The sequence below is a fragment of the Psittacula echo genome (genome assembly GCF_963264785.1).
Source record: "Psittacula echo genome assembly, chromosome: 5".
In the NCBI taxonomy this organism is placed as follows: Eukaryota; Metazoa; Chordata; class Aves; order Psittaciformes; family Psittacidae; genus Psittacula; species Psittacula echo.
Genome location: NC_137739.1, coordinates 30,355,744 through 30,374,494, shown reverse-complemented (window position 1 = coordinate 30,374,494; position 18,751 = coordinate 30,355,744). Strand labels below are relative to the sequence as shown.

The 18,751-nt window shown below is 38.2% G+C and overlaps 1 protein-coding gene across 2 annotated transcripts in view; it reads right to left on the bottom strand.

The window, feature by feature from the left end:
* The window catches only part of GALNT18 (polypeptide N-acetylgalactosaminyltransferase 18), a gene marked incomplete at both ends in the record, with an annotated part of 237,466 nt that overhangs the window by 106,931 nt on the left and 111,784 nt on the right, over window positions 1-18,751 (bottom strand). For both annotated transcript variants that reach the window (XM_080619470.1, XM_080619471.1), the window contains 2 exons: window positions 7,141-7,307; window positions 15,296-15,488. In XM_080619470.1, the coding sequence (XP_080475596.1) occupies window positions 7,141-7,307; window positions 15,296-15,488 (360 nt within the window). The remainder of the gene's footprint in view (window positions 1-7,140; window positions 7,308-15,295; window positions 15,489-18,751) is intronic.

Genomic DNA, 18,751 nt, shown 5'->3' with positions numbered 1-18,751 from the left:
AACCTGAGAGCACGTATGACTGTGCCTACACTAAGAATTGTGTCATTAGAGGTTGGCAAAACAAGTGCGGAGTTGCAGAATAAGAAAATACTCACTTTTCACTGCACTACTTGACATATATAAGGTACACAGCAGAATAAGAAAATACTCACTTTTCACTGCACTACTTCACATATATAAGGTACACAGCACATGTGAAATAGCTAAATAGTATGAACTGGTACACTATGCCAGGATTCAAGCTAAAACAAAACCACAATGAAAAAATGCTGTACTGAATCTGACACAGAAAAGGGTATTTATTAGACTGCAACTCTGCAAATGTATTGGGACTGAACTAGTTAAATTACCTTGAGAATGGAATAAAAGATAAGATGACTATATATTAACTTTCAACAACTGCTGGCTAGGGAATATTTGGTGCATAATATTATATGCACATCTGAGTCAAAAACCCTGATGCCAGGAGACTGCAATAAAAGCTCTGCTGCCCACTGCTGACCTTTGATGTGGGCAGAGGTTATGCTATCAGCTTGCACACACATTGAAATTTTGCTTTTCCAACCATACAAACAGACTGAACTATACTATACTGCAGATGGTTAAAGTCCTGTAGAAAGGCTACTTTGTCACTGCAAAAACCTGCTGAGCACACACAAGGGCAAATGGTCTAACAGAGGTGCAAGCTCTCTGCGATGCACTTTAGGAGACACACTTGGCTGCAGTGGTCCTGCAGCCCCATTTTACTCTCACAGGGCTGGAGCTTTCATAACTTTCCAGAAAACGAAGGCTAGGGACCTTCCGCATTAGTTATAAAGAATAGAGAATGTGACAGTTCCCATTAGGAACCAAACAGCATGCTGGTTATCAAACAGCTTTCATACAAATATTATTACAATGCTACAAAAATCATTCTTGCCTCCAGCAAGGGATGCTATCCCCACCCCCATGTGTGACTGGATACAAGTCAACATTTGAGTCTGATAGAGCTTGGAGTTAGACAGGAGAGAGTTAGAAACACTGATCTAAAAGAATGCAGCATAATTATTTTCAAATGAAAGCAAAAGAAATAGAAAAACATGTCTGAAAAGAAGGTGTCAGAGAGTAAAAGGAGGAAGATAGGAGAACAATAAAAATATGCCACAAAGGAAGGAGCAGTATACTGCTGGGGGGAGGAGAGAGGGAGGGATCAGTCAGGCAGTAGTTTAATTATTACGGCTAAAGCCAAGGGGGAGCTGAACAATGAGAAGGAAAAAATAGAGGAGTGCAGTTTGTGAAGAAGAGCAGCAAATACTGGGGTGGAGGAGATGGGGAGAAGGTAAGAAGTGTGGGTACACTGGAATTTGAGAACATAGAAAACGAGACCCCAACTGGAAGGACACAAACTCATATAAAGAAGGATGAGATGTGTGGAATGGATGTGAGGAAGTGAACATCTTAAAAGAACAGACTGCCAAGATGGAATGAAGAAAAAGAAAGTGGACTGAGGGAATAAAATCCAAGGAGTTAGACCACTCCTGGATGACGAAAGAAGAAGAAAAAGGTGTGAAGAGTGATAAATCAAAGCAAAACAGGGGTAAGAATAGTTGGGACATACGGCCTTCATTGCCAGTGTCCCTCTCTTCTGCTCTTTTGCTCACTTCTGATATCCTACTTCACAGCCTCTTCCCTTTAAACCAGGAATCAAACACAACATCACAAGAACTGGCAAGTAAGAGAAGAGACCAGTCTGCAGCCACTCGAGGACATCATCTTCAGGACTTACTATCCTTGTAAAAACCTCACAGTCCATTTACATTAGTGGTTTTAATTTTTTCCACAAGAGTTTCGAGCTGCATGGCCAGGCATTGCTGGGACACGAATCAAAGTGTTAATGGTTTGCTTCTGGTTATTTTATTCTTACATATTTTCAGATGCCTCCACAGTAGCTGGCAAAAAACCTGAAGACCCCATGTATGCTCAAAGAACTGTCTTCATTTATTCAAATTTCAGTGCTAAATGTTACTATGCAAGTAAAATGCACAGTCTGTAGCAACAGCTAATGTTGTTCTCAAATCTACAGTGAAGACAGATTGCCCAGTCTATACATAAATATATGGGGTTTTGCATCTGATTCCTAACTAGTATTACACAGCCCTCTTTCATGTCAGAGACCCTGCCAACACTACTGAAAACTCATTTGTGTAAAGGCTGGGCAATATAACATGTATTTCAGCATCAATACTTTTAATTTACGAGGGGAATGAATGTAGGCAGATAAACTGAAGCCTTCACGATGCATAAAAATACCCCAAAGTGAATTCAGGTTTGAATAAAGTTTGGCTTTTTCCTTGTTTTTAAATGGTTTTATTTGTCTTTGAAATTTGCTGGCATTCACGTAAGCAAAGAACAAGAAGCCAAATGGGAGGACAGCAAGGCCTAAGGTTTTTCCTAAGACACTGTTAGCAACAGTTTTTTTAAATCTTCATTCACAGTTGTCTGATCTACAAGTATGCCATCTTCAAATTACATCGTGATATGAAATCCAGCATGCATTTGAACAGTACCTCTGAGCAAAGCTTTTGTAAAGAACAAAAGTCAGATGATCTTCTATTCCCAATTATTTCTTAAAAACATCCCCAAAAGAAATACACCTTTCTAATGAAAAGCTCTGGATGCTTTTTTAGAAGTTTCTTTTCATTCAGTGTTTTGAGGACAATTCTGCAAATCTCTCAAAGGTGACATAGTTGCACCTGACCTACTTTCTACCACCCTGTGCTAGTTCTCTTCAACAGTGCAAGTCACAAAGTTAGCATCCCGTGATACCCAGCACTATCACTGCAATTCAATAGCTGTATTCATGGAAATCTCAGGACAAAACAAGAATCATTAAACTGAACGTGAACATAGTATTTCATTCTTAAGTAATGACTCAAAGAAAAAGGAAGTGACCTTACGAAACCTGAGCCTCCACTGCAACATTATTATTAACTTCAATATGAAAAAATGTCATAGAGGATTATAATTACTGCTGTAACAGTTCATAAGGCATACTCTGGACACATTGATGCACACTGCGTCCCCATGAAGCTGATCACATCATGGCTCACAAGGAGCTTTTTTAGAGAGATTTCAAATCATCTTAAAATATTGTCAGAGGTTCTCAATAAATCAGTGGGGTTCAATGCCAGCAAAAGGAATGAAAAGCCAGGCTGAGACTCCAGTGGCACCACAGAGGACAGGATGCAACAAGCCAGAGAATGAATAAAACACTATTGCAGTACTTTCCAGCTCAGACCATGTTTTTTCTAAATAACCTTCTGAGGTCTAATTAAGGACCGGCAGTCATGGGCATGGTCACTTAAAAGTTTTTTTTTTTAAAGCCTCTTCTCTGCAAATCCCTCTCCTCAAGTGCATTGAGTAATAAATTATTTTATTGCCAAGTTATAAACTAATGAGTATATTACCTCTGAAAAGCAAACAGCACTCCTAAGGAGAATGAGAAAGATTCTCATCTGAGACAGCACTTAAAACTACAGTAAACCAGCTGAACTCTTTGCAGTTGCTCTATTTCACACCAATGTGACTGAGACCTGAATGAGACCCAAATGAACAGCACTGACATTTGGTTACTTATCTAGTAAATCGTCTGTCCTTACTATACAGTAGAAAGACAGACACTGAAATGCATTTTTTAACCTTCAATTAAATTAAAGTTTAATACTAGTGTACCTAACAGCATATATGAAACATTTAAGTGTTATGCTTATCAGAATTACACCAGAAAAGATGACACGGTGAAATACCCACACGAAGCCATGCAAACGATTTTATTAAAAGAATGGATCCAAATTCTGGGACCTGATAAATATATTTGCTGCTTTTAAATGGCACACGCTGGCATTTTCACAGTTTCCTAACTTGAAACATTTATTTTAAAACAGGGGAACTTCACAAAGAGAGTAACTGAGGTCTCCTGAAACATGATTGGGAACTTGAAAAACTGCACTGAGGTTTAGAGAGAGTCATAGATAATTTGCTTGACATACCCTGAAGTGCATGAAATAAAACGCTATAGCTGATACTGCTCAAGACAAATGTACAGACTTTGGCTGTATACTTGAATATATGGTTACAGAAATCAGCCTTCTGGAATTTTAAAAAGCAACTAGCTCTTCCACTGCTCTTTTCTGACACATATCTGCCGAAATTAGACATGAATCCAGGTGTTCATTACTAGATTCAGAATTTGGCCCATAGCAAGAATTTCTACCAGTCCATCAGTATATTGCCTCCTCTCAGAAGCAGGGAATTCCGGTGCCCTCCTCTAGTGCCAATCACCGTATCTGCTTTAATTTTAAACCACTGTGCTATGGGAATCCAACCAAATAGCGCAAGAAAATCTCAATAAAAAATGTGTTTATCTGCACTCTGCCTGATCTCTGTTCTCACTTTTTCTTTCTAGTCACTTCCCATAGCATGATGTTTCTTGCCTGTGAAATCCATGGCTGTTGCATAACAGAAAAAAATCCTACTTTGAGTTATAAAAGTTGCCATCCCTGGCGAAAGCCTGAGAGTGAATATACCTCCTGTAATTAGGATTCTGACAGGGCCCTGCAAGAAGCAGCGCCTGGTGCCAGACTCCAACATAAAGCAAGTTTTTTCCCCCTCAGGTACCATTACAGGGAAACCCAGAGTAACCCACTTATCTTACAAGCAGCAACACTTGCAAGCTAAAGAGATACTAACAAAACCATAGAATGACACCGAACACAAAGGAATAGTTTCAACCATGTTAGAAAGGAGAAGAAAAAAAAAAAAAGAAAATTGAATACTGTGAAAGCAAAAGTAAATTGTAAAATAAATATTTCAGGATTTAAACTAATAACAGAAAAGCCCATAAATCATCTTTACAATCACTCCCTTTCCTACCAAACATCCATCCTCTCCAAATAAGAGGCCTGTTACCAGCTCTTCAGCATACATTATGGGATAAAGAGGGCTGTAGGAATCCAATTTACTACTGCAGGGAGGAGACACCAGAGAAAGGGTTAGAGTAGCAGAAAATCCTGGAGACAGCTGATTTTTTCTAGGAGACTAAGTATCACTCTGCACAGAGTGATTTCATATAGAATGACATGTAACACCAAGCCAAGACAGCCAAACCAAAGGTTACTTTCCTCTCAATTTCTGTCCTCCTGTCTGGGGCTGGGAAGCTAAGGATGCAAAGCACTGGAGGGTAAGAAAGGCAAGCCTGTATAAAGGGCACAGCCAGGCATAAAAATATGATACTATAAAGTACCAATACTGGTACTAACAAAAAATGTGCCTGAACAGGTCTTCCTGAAAGATTGAGTGGTTCCTGTGGTTTCTGATCTATTTCAGGTAAATAATAATGAAAAGGAATACTTTTGACAAGCCCACAGAGCACAGTGCAAACCGTATTTGTTAGTGAGCTTGTCACAGTGATGACAGGCTCTCAGAAACACTGGTGTTTCTGAGACGGCTCTGGAATATGCCCACTGATGTAACTGCCTGTAAATTACAGTAAATCAGACTCAACCTCTAGAAACCACTTTTTTCAGTCAGATTATTTTTCTTCTATGGCTGCCTCGTGGTCAGTTCCTGTGCGTCCAGAGGCCTTGTGCCCTGTATCACCAATAGTCATTCATATTCACTGAGCTCCTGTTTGAAAGATGCAGGAATTAATTTCTACAAACACATTCCAGAGCCCAAGTCCAGCAGAAAAATAAAATGTATTTTATTTTTATTTTCTCTATCTAATGCCACGTATTGTATGAGGGAGTGGGCAAAAATCAAAGACCACCAAAATTTCATCAGTAAAACAACATGTCAAACAACTGAACTACATGCTGTAGCAAATCAAAATTCTACTTCAGCTCACAAGATGCTTCTGAGACACATGTACATGAGGCATGTGCACAGGTGTTAATTTTGGATTTTTTTACTTTGCTTATAATTTACCATTTCATGGGATTTTTCATCTACTGTTTTTTCGTATACTGTTATCATCTCATGGCTACATCATAAGTTGTTCCATAAACTAAGAACAGCAACTCATAAATCCTGCACCCCAATTCACCCACACTGTTACATAAGTAGGTGTTTCAAGAAAAGCTTGGTCAGCCTTAGATAAGTCTAACCATAGTATTATTCACTGGAATTATATTTGACATAAGCCTACATCAAGTTGTTGGGTTTTGTGTGTGTTTTTTAAAGGGTCAGGATTTGCTTTTCCCTTCATCGACAGCAGAAGAGCTGATGATGAAGTGCAAAGCCTGGGGTGGGGAATTTATTTACTTGTTTTCCAAAAGCTTTCTTTTCTGTACAAATCTGAGACACATTGATGATGAGCAGTGAGTCATGGAATCTAGCTACAGTGATCATATAACAGCTGTAATGATGGCAAAGATATGAGAAGCCCTCTGCTCAGCATTTTCCTTCAACAGGGTAAATTCAGATTCTCCTTGCATTTTAGGAGTTCAGAATTAACTCCCCAGCAGAGCCAAAGTTTTCTTTAAGTTCAGCATCCTGTGCTTATTAAAATGTCATTGCTAATATTGCCAGAAAATAAGACATGTCCAGCAAGGCCCCAGTAACACCTAAGCAAGTACTGAACAGTCAGATGGGCAGTCCAGTCCTTCAGATCATGAAGAGCAAAACCTGAACACATACAGTAGAAAGCAACAAGGTAAATGCTGCCAATGAGGAGAACAGGAAATCTAAATGAGATGTCTAAGAAACAAAGATGTTTTATGCAAAGCGAGTACGCACAAACAAGCATACAACTGAAACAGGAAAAGCACAGGAATCATTTAATCCTGCAAGAACTCTTCAGTGCTAAAATATCTTAAGTCTCTAGTCTATCCTTACACTCAAACATCTGCTTACCAGACACCTTAAACATACAGAAATGTCATCCTATGTTTGTACATGCTCTTTTTAACATGCCCATTCATGCATATTTGAAGACAGCCCAGCAAAACTGTAGGATGAAGAAGGGAGAAAATACAGTGACAACATTTGTAATGCCTGTGGGATGAACAGAAGCCAGAATTCAAGAATTGTCATTTATGATCCAACCTCTAATTAGGAAAAAACAAACAAACAAACAAAACCAACCAAACCAAAACCTCTTACCATTATTACTGTTATCATCAACTAAAATAATTTCTTTGAGCAGATGAGCAGGAGTCCGGTCAATGGCTGAATGAATGGAGCGCAGAATCACCGAGAGAGCTTCATTAACAAAGATGAATACAATACTGACCTCAGGAAGCCTCTCAGGAAATGTAAGGTTTCTGCACCTGAAAGTTAATAAATAAATAAATAAATAAATAAATAAAAATTTAAACTGTTGGAAGTCACAATGTTAACACAAATTGTTTCAGAGAAAACTATCCCTAGTCTTAAGAATGACAGAAGAGCTTTTGTGGGCACTCATCAGAAGGCCCCTGTACTTGCTCAGAGCACATATAGGCAAGAACCAATGAGTTAGTATGTAAAAAAAGGAATCTCCCATATCTGCCTATGCAACTAAGGCCTAGAGTGAGCCCACATTTCCATTCGAGACCCAAAACACTGCAAAGCAAATGCAAACTCTTGTTTAAACGCAGTTGCCAATAGCAGTTGCTCATAGTGTCTTTCTGGACAGTGCAGACAGGAATAAACAGTTAGCCTCTTACTTTAAAGGGCATCTTCTTAATAGGCATAGTTCAACAGCATCAGTGCAAAAGAGAAACAATTAAAACGGTGTTTGGATTTACTGATTCCCACTTATAGTTTGATCTCTTGACAGCATAACAAATCAAAACTTACTTTCCAAAACCAGTTTCTATTTCTACTGGTGCATTACTCTCCTATTCTCACTGATAAGAGAGTTTTCAGCTTCAAGCATCAGACCAGAAAGTTTTCTTTGAAGCTTTCAGAAGAGTTGAAAGCATGACACCTTTTATATTTTTTTGGAGTACCACTGGACAGCAGATCAAATGTAACAGCTTGTGGAAGTGTCATTGTGCTGTTTATAATCGATTACCCCACCTCCCTTTTGCTTTCTTTAAAGCGAATGCTAATTCATTAGGCATGACTTGTACTAAAACTTTACTACTCTTTGAAAATCAGATTCTCATAAAGTCTTACATTTGGACATCTTTTATATCTGACCTTTAAAAGCAGCTTGCAGTCGTAATTCTTACTGGTTTCAGGGAGTTTTGCTGGCAATTGGGATTTTCTAAGAAGGACTTTTCAATTGATTTACAAAGGAAATCTAAATAAAAAACAAAATACTGCATCTTTCAGCAGAGTGAAATGCAACCTGTAAACTATACTGCTGTTTAGAAACACACAACACAGAAAAGAAGCTTTTTACATTAAGTGCTGTGGGCCCTCTGAATGAATCAGAGCCACAGGTACTTTCCAAGACGTAAGAACCTGAGTTGGCTTTATGCAAAATAAAACACTACAATAACAGGCAGAGGGAGCTGACTTTTCTTCCAGAAGACAACTAGTGCAAGGCAGCACTTTCTCTTTCAATCAGTAGTTCAGAAGTTAAAACCTTCAACGAGGACAGAAGAAGCATGAGTTCAATCTTCTCTGAACTCCCCAGAGGGCTCTCGAACTGCTTGCCAGCTCAGTGTGATAATTTTCTATCCTGTTTTTCAGAGTCATTCTACTTTCTGTGGAGCAATTAAACGTATGCTAAGTTGGAGTGATAACAAGGAAGTTAGTTTAGACTCATGTTTGGGGCAAATTTCTTAGAGGAGCAACCCGTATCGCAGTACCCATTCCAGTGGATGTTCATGCATTTTAAACTCTGGATTCATTCTCTATGGCTATGCCATATCTTCTAGATTATAACATCACAGAAACTCTTGTGATCGTTTTTTCTTTCTTTTTTCAAGCTTATTGTTTTCACTTAAGAGATGCTGCTTTGGCTGAAGGAATAAAGGCCCCTTCACACAGCCTGAGAATCAGGTGTCAGAGCACTTATCGGGAAGCTGTACAGAATCACACAATGGTTGAGGTTGGAATGGACCTCTGGGATGTCATCGTGTCCAGCCCCCTCCTCAAGCAGGGTCACCTAGAGCCAGTTGCCTGGGACCCTATCCAGACAGCTTCTAGGTCTCTTCAACAATAAAGACTCCACAACCTCCCTGGGCAACCTGTGTCAGTGCTCCATCACCATCACAGAAAACAAAAAAGGCTTCCTGATATTCTGACAGAGCCTCCTGTGTTTCAGTTTGTGCCCATTGCCTCTGATCCTGTCCCTGGGCACCACTGAAAAGAGCCTGGCTCCATTCTCTTTGCAGTCTCTCTTTAGATATTTATATATATCAATGGCATCCCCGTGAGCTTCCTCTTCTCTACGCTAAACTGTCCCAACTCTATACACACACACAAGGTTTCAAATCTTCTTAAAAGAAAAGATAGTTCTTCACACCTGCCTTCTGTACCCTAGAGCGGGTATTTTAACCTCTGAAATTTAACCTCTGAAAATTCTTTAAGGAAAGGTCATCTGTGGCGAACAATCTCCAAAAGCGCTGCTTAAAAGCACTGCCTAGATAACTGAGTAAGTGAAGCAGGCACAAACTGGCTTGGGCTCAGCACTGTCAAATCTGAGGGGAATTTTTGGCAAATGTGAATTTTAGGTGTCACCAGGGTTAAGTGGCATCTGAAAATAGGATTTTCAAAGTATATATTTCAGGCTCAAACTGCCTGGAAGCACCCTGTATTCATGATCACACAACAGTTTTTAAATGCCAATCCTCACACTTTACTAAAAGATGCTAATACCATGACAGATCCGGTTCCTTAAAGAATAGACCCCTTTATAGCACATTGTGTGTATGCATGTCCATGCCATTCATACACTGACAAAAAAAATCCTATTTACAATCTGGATACCATTACTATGTAGATGTCAACTCTTACATGCAAGCTAGAGGTACAAATCTGCATGGGCATAATGAGCGATTACTAACAAAATTCTAATCTCCTGTACACCTCTATGTAGATAGCACATTTCTGTTTGATCTAATAACTGAAATTTCATCCAAGTTTTGGAAATTGGGCTTCAAACAGACTATGAACTAGTTGACAGGCTTAAACACACTGAAACAATTTGCAGTATTGCCCAGTAAAGAGCCTACAAAGTGTGTTATTTTAGTGATTCACTTGCGGCCAAAATGCACAGATATAAAATGGTCCAGCAAACAAAGCTACAACCAATCTGTCTTTTAGCTGTCTAGTTTAGACATAGTAATATTTGTAATCCCCAGCCATACCAATGTACAAAGAAGATAAAAATGAAACTAGTAAAAATGGTAAGATATGTCACCTATCAGATAAAGAGCAACACAATGATTTTGGAAAATATATTTTAAATGACAATGAAAATACATTGAAAATAGTTCAAAAAAGTTACTTCCATAAAAACTGGTGGGCTTTTCCCCCTCTGACAATTAAGCTAACGTTGAGATATGCATAAAAGAAACTTTTTCTAAGAAGTTAGTCACAAACTATATTCCAAAAATGTCTCAGATGACAAAAATCAGACTCAAAACACTGCTGCCATACCATGAATAAACTAAAACGTGCAAACAAAATTCCTGCTTCTGACATGTCTTCCACTCATTTAAAGGAAATTATTTGTATTGGTTTCCCTACCTGCATTCATTTACATCTTTTCAAATGAGATCACACTGGACAGTTTTTCCCATTGTCTGGCACACTCTGCAGATGTGAGCAAAGCATTGCTAAATTACTAAAGCATAACTAAATACAAGAGTACAGAATTAGGCCCCTATTGTGCATAATTTCTTTAGTCTTCACAAATGGATTCATTTTCAGTTAGGGCACATTCCTGAATGGGGTTCATGTTTTCTTTTTTTCCCATTCAGAGTCATTTATCATCTTTACTTCCAGCTTGGATTCACTTTCTTTTTAATGTGTGTAGAGTTCTTAAAAAATATGATTTCCTGTCTGTATTATTTTTCGTATCAGATGATGACAGTAAAAATCACCTAATTTTTTTTTTTATTTAAACAAATCATAATTGAATTCACACACCTCAAATCATGCACAGAATGCAAAGCACATGCACAGTTTGACAAGTGTATCTGTCTTTATGCCAATTTTCATGAGGAATAAAATACTGCAATTCTAGGAATGCATAAGAAACAGGTACAGAGAAAGGGTGCGTATATGTGTGTACAGAACATGTTGAAGGGGGTCAAAGGGAGAAAACTGTATGGATCAAAATCTTAAGATCCATTCAGCCCTAAGAATTGAACAGTTGTGTGGCAACCAGCAACATACACATTTCGACAGCTCTGCCTTGGACTCATCAAGGGGCCGCTGACAAGACCCCTTACCTGCTCCTCTGCAAAGTAAGGATCTCACTAGAAACACACAAACCCACAAAGCATAGAGCATATTACAGTATTATGACTAAGTGATTCTTAAATATAAATTCTAAATACTACTTAGAATTACATTAACAAGTATGAACCCAATGCAACTAAAATTTACCTCTAGCAACCTACTCCAATAAATTACATTGGGCTAATAACACTAAAGTAACAGTTGTCATGGTTACCAGAAATTTAGAGAAACTCCCGGTGTTCCATTTCAAGCACAACCCTGGTAAATGGAGGACAGCATACATTATGAATCTTCTTTCAAATATTTGTCCACAAGAAAATTACATTCCTCTGGACTACATGCATTGTGATAAGACAATTTAGCCAGTCACATTTAAATTAGTTTAGCGTAACTATGCAGGAAGACCAACAGAGTAAGAATGATTCCCCATGCTAATAAGTTATCTCTGAGACCTTCTACCAATACGAGAATAAATAACAAAAAATAATTGTTTTCTGCAGTTGTTGAGAGCCTTTCACCAAGAGTTCCATGGGTATCACAGCCAACAATGGCAACAGAACATGGTTTTTGTTTTAATCACTAAATTATGTCACCTAATCCATGTTTTTTTAAAAAAAAAAAATGGTGCAATAAAGCATATTACTAAAACATTTGCGGTTAAAGGACTGCTTTAAGAACAAACGTGGAAGGGAGCTTTAGTTCCAATAGAATAAGAATTTCTCAGAAGCACAAGCAGAAACAGAATTGTACCTTTTCCAAGATTTTTTTCATCAGCCAGAATGGCAAATGGAAGTTCAAAACATGGGAGGGGAAAAAAAAAAATCAGTCACATTCTGGCATGTTTATCATTTCATTTGGTGGTCATTTTTCGTTGTCCTTTCATTATTATCAGTATCTTATGTATTAACTGAAATACGCTAAAAAGGCTGGCATTGAACAACATATAAAAAGGGCTTTTGCTCATCTCTGAAGATTACTATCTATTGTTACAAAACTACACCCAGTAAGACAGTATTTCTGAGGCAAATCTAGAAATCTTTTTTTGGGGGTCATCATATTCTATTACATGAGAGGCATACAATCATGTGAGGAATCTGAATATAGAGTTACCATATAGGTACAAGCAACCATTAACAACTTTTTTATTTTTTTCCTCTTGGCACCAATTACTAAAAACAAATAAAAAAACTGCAATAAAGAAAGATTAGAAAACAGGCAGGGAACTTGATAACTATACAGATAAGTTCCAAGATTGTAACACAAGATTGATTAGTTCTTGGTCTCCTAAGCATTTTATAGAACAGATTTAATTGTAACAGATTGATTCCACACTCCTTTTAATAAAAGTTACTGATATTGATAAAGTAACATAATAAAGGTCCATCTTTTTCTTGGTACTAAAACCCAAGATCTTTCTCTGAATAAAGCAGTAAGAACAGTAAGCTAGGAGTTGATGATCTCAACAAAACAAGTTTTTGGACAAACATGAGGAGAATTCTGTATAGGCATTTGGCCAAAGATTGTCAGCCTCTCTCAGTATTATGCCACCCACATCGGAGGACTGGGCAATGTTGAATATTTGCCCTCTCCTCTACATTTGTTTGGCTGAGCAATCTCTGATTTGTCCTCTGGTTTTCTCATGACACTAAATGTTGATAATATCAAGCCTAGAAAATCCTCTATGCTATAATACACAGTCATTACATATGTGGATTGGCCCTTCTCACTGTAGTACGTTGCAGATATACAGATGATAGACCACAACCAAAGCCAGATGAACTCCATGCCTTTAGCTACCTGCCCACAAGTCTTTGGTGGGATTCCAGTGTCATGCTGATTCTTGCAGAACCACTGCCAAATCTAGGCTAATAAGCTTGGCTAGACCTAGGCTAACTGTCCAGAGCTATTCCGGTACCTCTATCATATTTGTGCTTTCCTGCGCTTCTAGTCAGAACAGGAAAAACACAATTAACTAAGGCCCAGCAAAGCTGATCAACGTGGCCTCCATGCCACTTGCTGTGTGCTTTCTTCAGACCAAACTGTACTTGGTTTTCATGCTGTCCTGTTTGAGCCTGCAATCTGCCCATGGATAATTTAAATACATCTATATAGCCTTTGGAATGGACTAATTCAATTTGCTTTAAAGAGAAGTGCTACAAATCCTAAAAATTTACTGTTACAGTGGAAAACGATCCAGCAGAGTAGGCTTTTTCTCAACAACAGCCACGAATGTGCTCTCACACAAATCAGAATTTGCATATCAGGAGTGGGAACTCTTTTTTCAGCAACATGACTTTCAGAATACCCTGTAGCTCCGTACTCCACAGGGTGCTGTAGACACAGCAAACAGTTTGCATACTATCTGACAATACACTTCATTTCCCTCAGTATCAGAATTTACTATATTTCAATGTCAGATTACTTGCTCCTGAACAATAATAAAGGGTGTGCGTAAAAAGAAAAAATCTTCCCGAGCTACCATCACTATGCCATTACCGTGTATGCGTGTCCATAAACATATTGTAATGTCTAGCATGTTTCTGGCAGATAGTTAACTAAGGATCAAAAATTTCACTGAAATTAGGATCACGATTAATTTCTAACTGGAATTTCTTTAAAAATCCCAACCTTAATTTATTTCTCTCAGTTACAGTATCATTCATTTTCTCTGTTTTTTTAATTTTTAAAACCTATAGTTATAAAAAATTTAGATGGAAATAATTCAGGAGAGTCATTTCCAAAGAGAGATAAGAACAGAAACATTTCTGTCACTGATGTCTTATTAGTGACAGAAGATTTATTTTTCCTCTTAGTTTACCATCAAAAAAATAAGAGACTGTCCCTACAGACAGTACTAAACTGAATTAACCAAAATACAATTGCTGAGTTTGATTTCCTTAACGCTGTTATTTCAGTAAATGTACAACATAAATACTTCTAAAATATAATATATAATAATATATAGCATAGATTAAAAATTGCCAAAGTGCTTCCTGGGATGGTGTTCATATCTTTTCATTAATATCAGACAATTTAATATATGGCAAAATGCACCACTTGCTGCTTTAGTTATTAAAACAGTTGGTTAAAATAAGAGAGCAAGATCACATGTTCAATTCAGTAAGTACTCATCATGTTTATTTTAATGATGTGTTTTTTTAAGGGGCTGCAAGTTTTCCCTCCAACCATTTCCTCATCCCCAGACCTGCTGTTTGTTCAAAGGATCAGATGGAACACAAAGGCTGAAAAAAAAGTTGAGCATTAACTGTCTCTGCAAACAGTCCTACCAGAACAGACCTCAAATACACTGAAGGGAAGGTTGCTAACTCCCTTGGTCCCATCCATCTCACCAAGCTGTTGTGGAATAAGAGTGGACATATTTACCCTGCCTGACATGCATGTTTCCTAGGAGAGAACAACCCAGTGAAGGAGGCTCCACGGGCATTCAGCTGGTACATACTGCTTGACTAAACTGCACCTTTCACCACTAAAGCTAAGCGGTTTCACTCTCTTACCCATTTTATCAAGCAGTTCTGGGCTTTCAAAAAGAACAGTTCTTATTTCTTCCTTAGTCAGATCTTGTGATAAAATCAAAATTGAACATTAAAAAGTTATTCTTTTAGCAATAAAACACTTGCAATCAAATGTAAATTGATTAAAGTTCTACATGATCTTGGGGAACTTTTAATGGATATTTAGTGAAATATTAACAGGACTTAATTTAGGTACTCAAGTGTTTCAGGAGACACTTGAAACTTTCAATTTTCATATATTTGATAGAAATTACTCATTCTGGACATTGTATGTAGCCTACCTGCTACATGATCATACAATACAACACTTCCAGGTGAAACAGAGCAAACAGACTCTACAATTCAGGACCTACAATGCTAGGCTGAACTACAGGACTCACCCATTAGGCCTAAGGTCAGGCAAGGGCCTGTCCAGTGGTAAGCGATCACTCAGGTAAGCGTTGTAGCCATAATACTGGAATTGTTTCAGTGCAGTCCGTCTGTTTTCAGGACTGAGATCCTGGCCCCAGTGAGCAAAGAGAGACGAGTCAGTGAATGCTTCAGCAGGATTTTCTTCCAGTTTTGGTGGAGCTTCTACAAAAGACAAATAAAAACAATTTCAGACATTCATTCCAACAGGCTCTAGGGCACATTATTTTAAAAAGCATAACTTTAGGGAGAACACCACACAGAGCAGCACAGGCTGCCAGTTTACAGCAGCCTGGAAGTCTTCACATAACATGCCCTCACATACTTCTTTGTAATACTGTAGCTATTAGCACCTAAGGCTCAAAATTTAATATTCAAAATATAATTAGTTAAAAGCAATATTTTTTATCACAGTTTAAAGGCTGGGACTGAAAATTCTAAACTAAATTTCAAAAGGATTCTTATCAGACAACAAGAATGTTGTTTTGGTTTTCTATACAAAGATGAACTATTTAACTTCAGCCTGAGTTAATCTTGCTAGAAAAGATTAAAGTTTTGAAGGGGAAAAATAAAGACAAAGGAAGAGAAAAGAAACTGTACACACAGTGTGTGTACACTTCGTACCTGAACACACATAATGGCTGCCAAAGTCAGTGTGTAAAGTAAGTTCTTTGAAAGTACAGATTCAACAGAGAGAAAAAATTCACTGCATTTGGCATCCAATTTTAAATAGCAAACCAGTTTCAGTCACAATAAATTTTATGGTCCAGTTTACCAATCCAATCTACTTGAATTTTTAGTCAATACTTTGTTGTGTCCAATGATGTTACTGGAATCGTCACTTTGTCATATATATGGCATTATAAAATGCTTTTGTTCCACAAGGCCACATCTCTGGCTGCTATAACAAATAGAGAACATGGGTAAAAAATACACCTAGAACTTAATTTAAGAAGAGGTCCAGTACAATGAAATCACAGAATTCATTCTCAACATGTAGTTCCTCAAGAAGTCTGTTCCAGGTTACTTGTAAGGCTCTCTGTATCAGTACTGTCTCACCCCTCCAAGCAGCCCTTCAAGTCTTTAAACAGTCAGCAACACAATCTAACTCAGAGAACCAACTGTCTCTGTAAACACTTTAAGATATACAGTACAATAACAAGGAAAGATCAAATGCCTTACCTGACCCTGATCTGTCATCATGAACTAGAGCATCTAATTATTTATGAAGTCTCCACAGCCATTAACACTTAGCCATCTAACTAAACCCTCTAATTTCTGGAGAACTGTACTCGCAAACTGTAACTGTTTGGTCCCATTGTAAATTACAAAAATAAAAGCAAATCTTTGGGAAGTGTTCAGATGCGTCCAATAGACAAAAAACTTCAACTGTGTCCAAAGTCCTCCTCAGGACTCACATAGACCTGACAGCTGGCTGCATGGAAACACCTAAAGACAATAGTAGTATATGCCACCAGAACCCTGACTCCCAAAGAATGTGAACCAGCACATTCTTTAATCTCCTATTAAAAAGAACCCAAATGCAAGAACATAAATCAAGAAGATTGTCTGATTCATTCAAGTTGTTTTCCTTTTTTCCCCTGACAACACTGACAGGAAACCAATGACACTTGTTTCCCTGCATTACATTCCAATATCTGTAAATACATAATGCTTCTTTCCTTGTCAAAGTACTGCATCCCGGCCTGAATTCTGGAATCAGCTCCAGCTCTCCAAAGATGAAGGATGTCTAAACCCTCAGTCGAACACGAAAACTATTCTGACAGGTCCTGATGCCAGGAGATTAACAAGAGAGTGGAGCTTGTGAGTTCACAAACAACCCTGTAATTAAGAAAATTAAGAAAGTTTGATAAATTCAAATCATTTTAGAAGGTCCTAACTTGAGAAAGACAGAATAGCTTTTAAGTATCAGTCCAAAAATCACAGCAACAGGGAAACTCACAGCTATCTCTGTTGTATGGCCATTACATGATCTCCACAAAACCAATCTGAAAGTACATAAATAATCTCACAACGTTTCTTCACATCATAAGAAGTATTTAGATCAGATACACTCCTGATCCTGGCCAGTGGAAATTAACATTGCTCAGCAGTTTTCAAGAACATGAACATTCATGCTAATCAAGAAAACTATAAAAGTATTTGTTCAACCTGTTGCATGATTGTCGTGGTTTAAGCCCAGGCCGTAAATCAGAACCACACAGTCTACTTCCCTCCCCAACCTTTCTTCTCTCCGCTCCTGGAGGGACGGGGAGGAGAATTGAAAGAATGCAACTCCCATAGGTTGAGATAAGAACAGTCCAGTAACTAAGGTATAACACAAATCACTACTGCTACCACCAATAATAATGATAAAGGAAATAACAAGGGAAGAGAATACAACCGCTCACCGACCAGTACCTCACCACTCACAGACCAATATCTCACCCCCACCCCGCAGCGATCTAGCCCTTCCGGGAACTCTCAGTTCTACATCCTGGGCATGATGTGCTATGGTATGGAATACCTCTTTGGCTAGTTTGGGTCAGGTGTCCTGTCCCTGCTTCCTCCCGGCTTCTCCTCCTCCCTGGCAGAGCATGAGACTCACAAAGTCCTTGGTCAGGGTAAACATTCTGACCGGCAACTGAAAACATCGGCTTTATCAGTATTATTCCCAGGCCGAAAGTCAAAACCACAGCGCTGCACCAGCTACTAAGAAGGAGAAAAACTGACTGCTGCTGCTGAACCCAGGACAGTGATATCTTAATCTGGATCAAGCACACTTTCCTTGAAGGTTTTAACTTCTGTATTTATCATTACACTTACAACAGAAGACTGTAGGATCCACGCACATGCAAACAGAACACCAATGCATGAAGGCAACTGAATAAAACCTCATGGTAATGAATAAAAACTCATGAATAAAGACTCATGGTAAGAATAGTGAATGCATATGTTTTTGTAACTACAGGCAGTTCCAAGGATAATTTTCCATGGATGATGAGCCACCCCAGAAACAATAGCCTTCACAGACTCGTACAGACATCTATTGAATTTTATCTAATGATTTTGCAGGTGGTGATGATCTATGAATCTCTTGCAGGTTTCTGACTGAAAAGCACTCAGTAATCTAGGTTGCATCTGTAAGACTGAGATTTTCCAGAAAGAGGTATCTGTGAATTTAGCTTACACGCCCTAATAAACCATTTGCCAAGTGTATCCACTTTTTGTATACCAAGCAAACATGCTATTTCAATGTTATTCTACAGGAAAAAAGCATTAGCAAGAACTTCCAATTACAATTCAAATCAATTGAATTAGGCATGCATCTCTGATGACAAAGTTTTTCCTCCCTTTATTTGGGTGAAAACCCTTTGGGGAAATGACTTCATTGAGCCAGTCTCTCACAAGAAATAAAAATAATTATT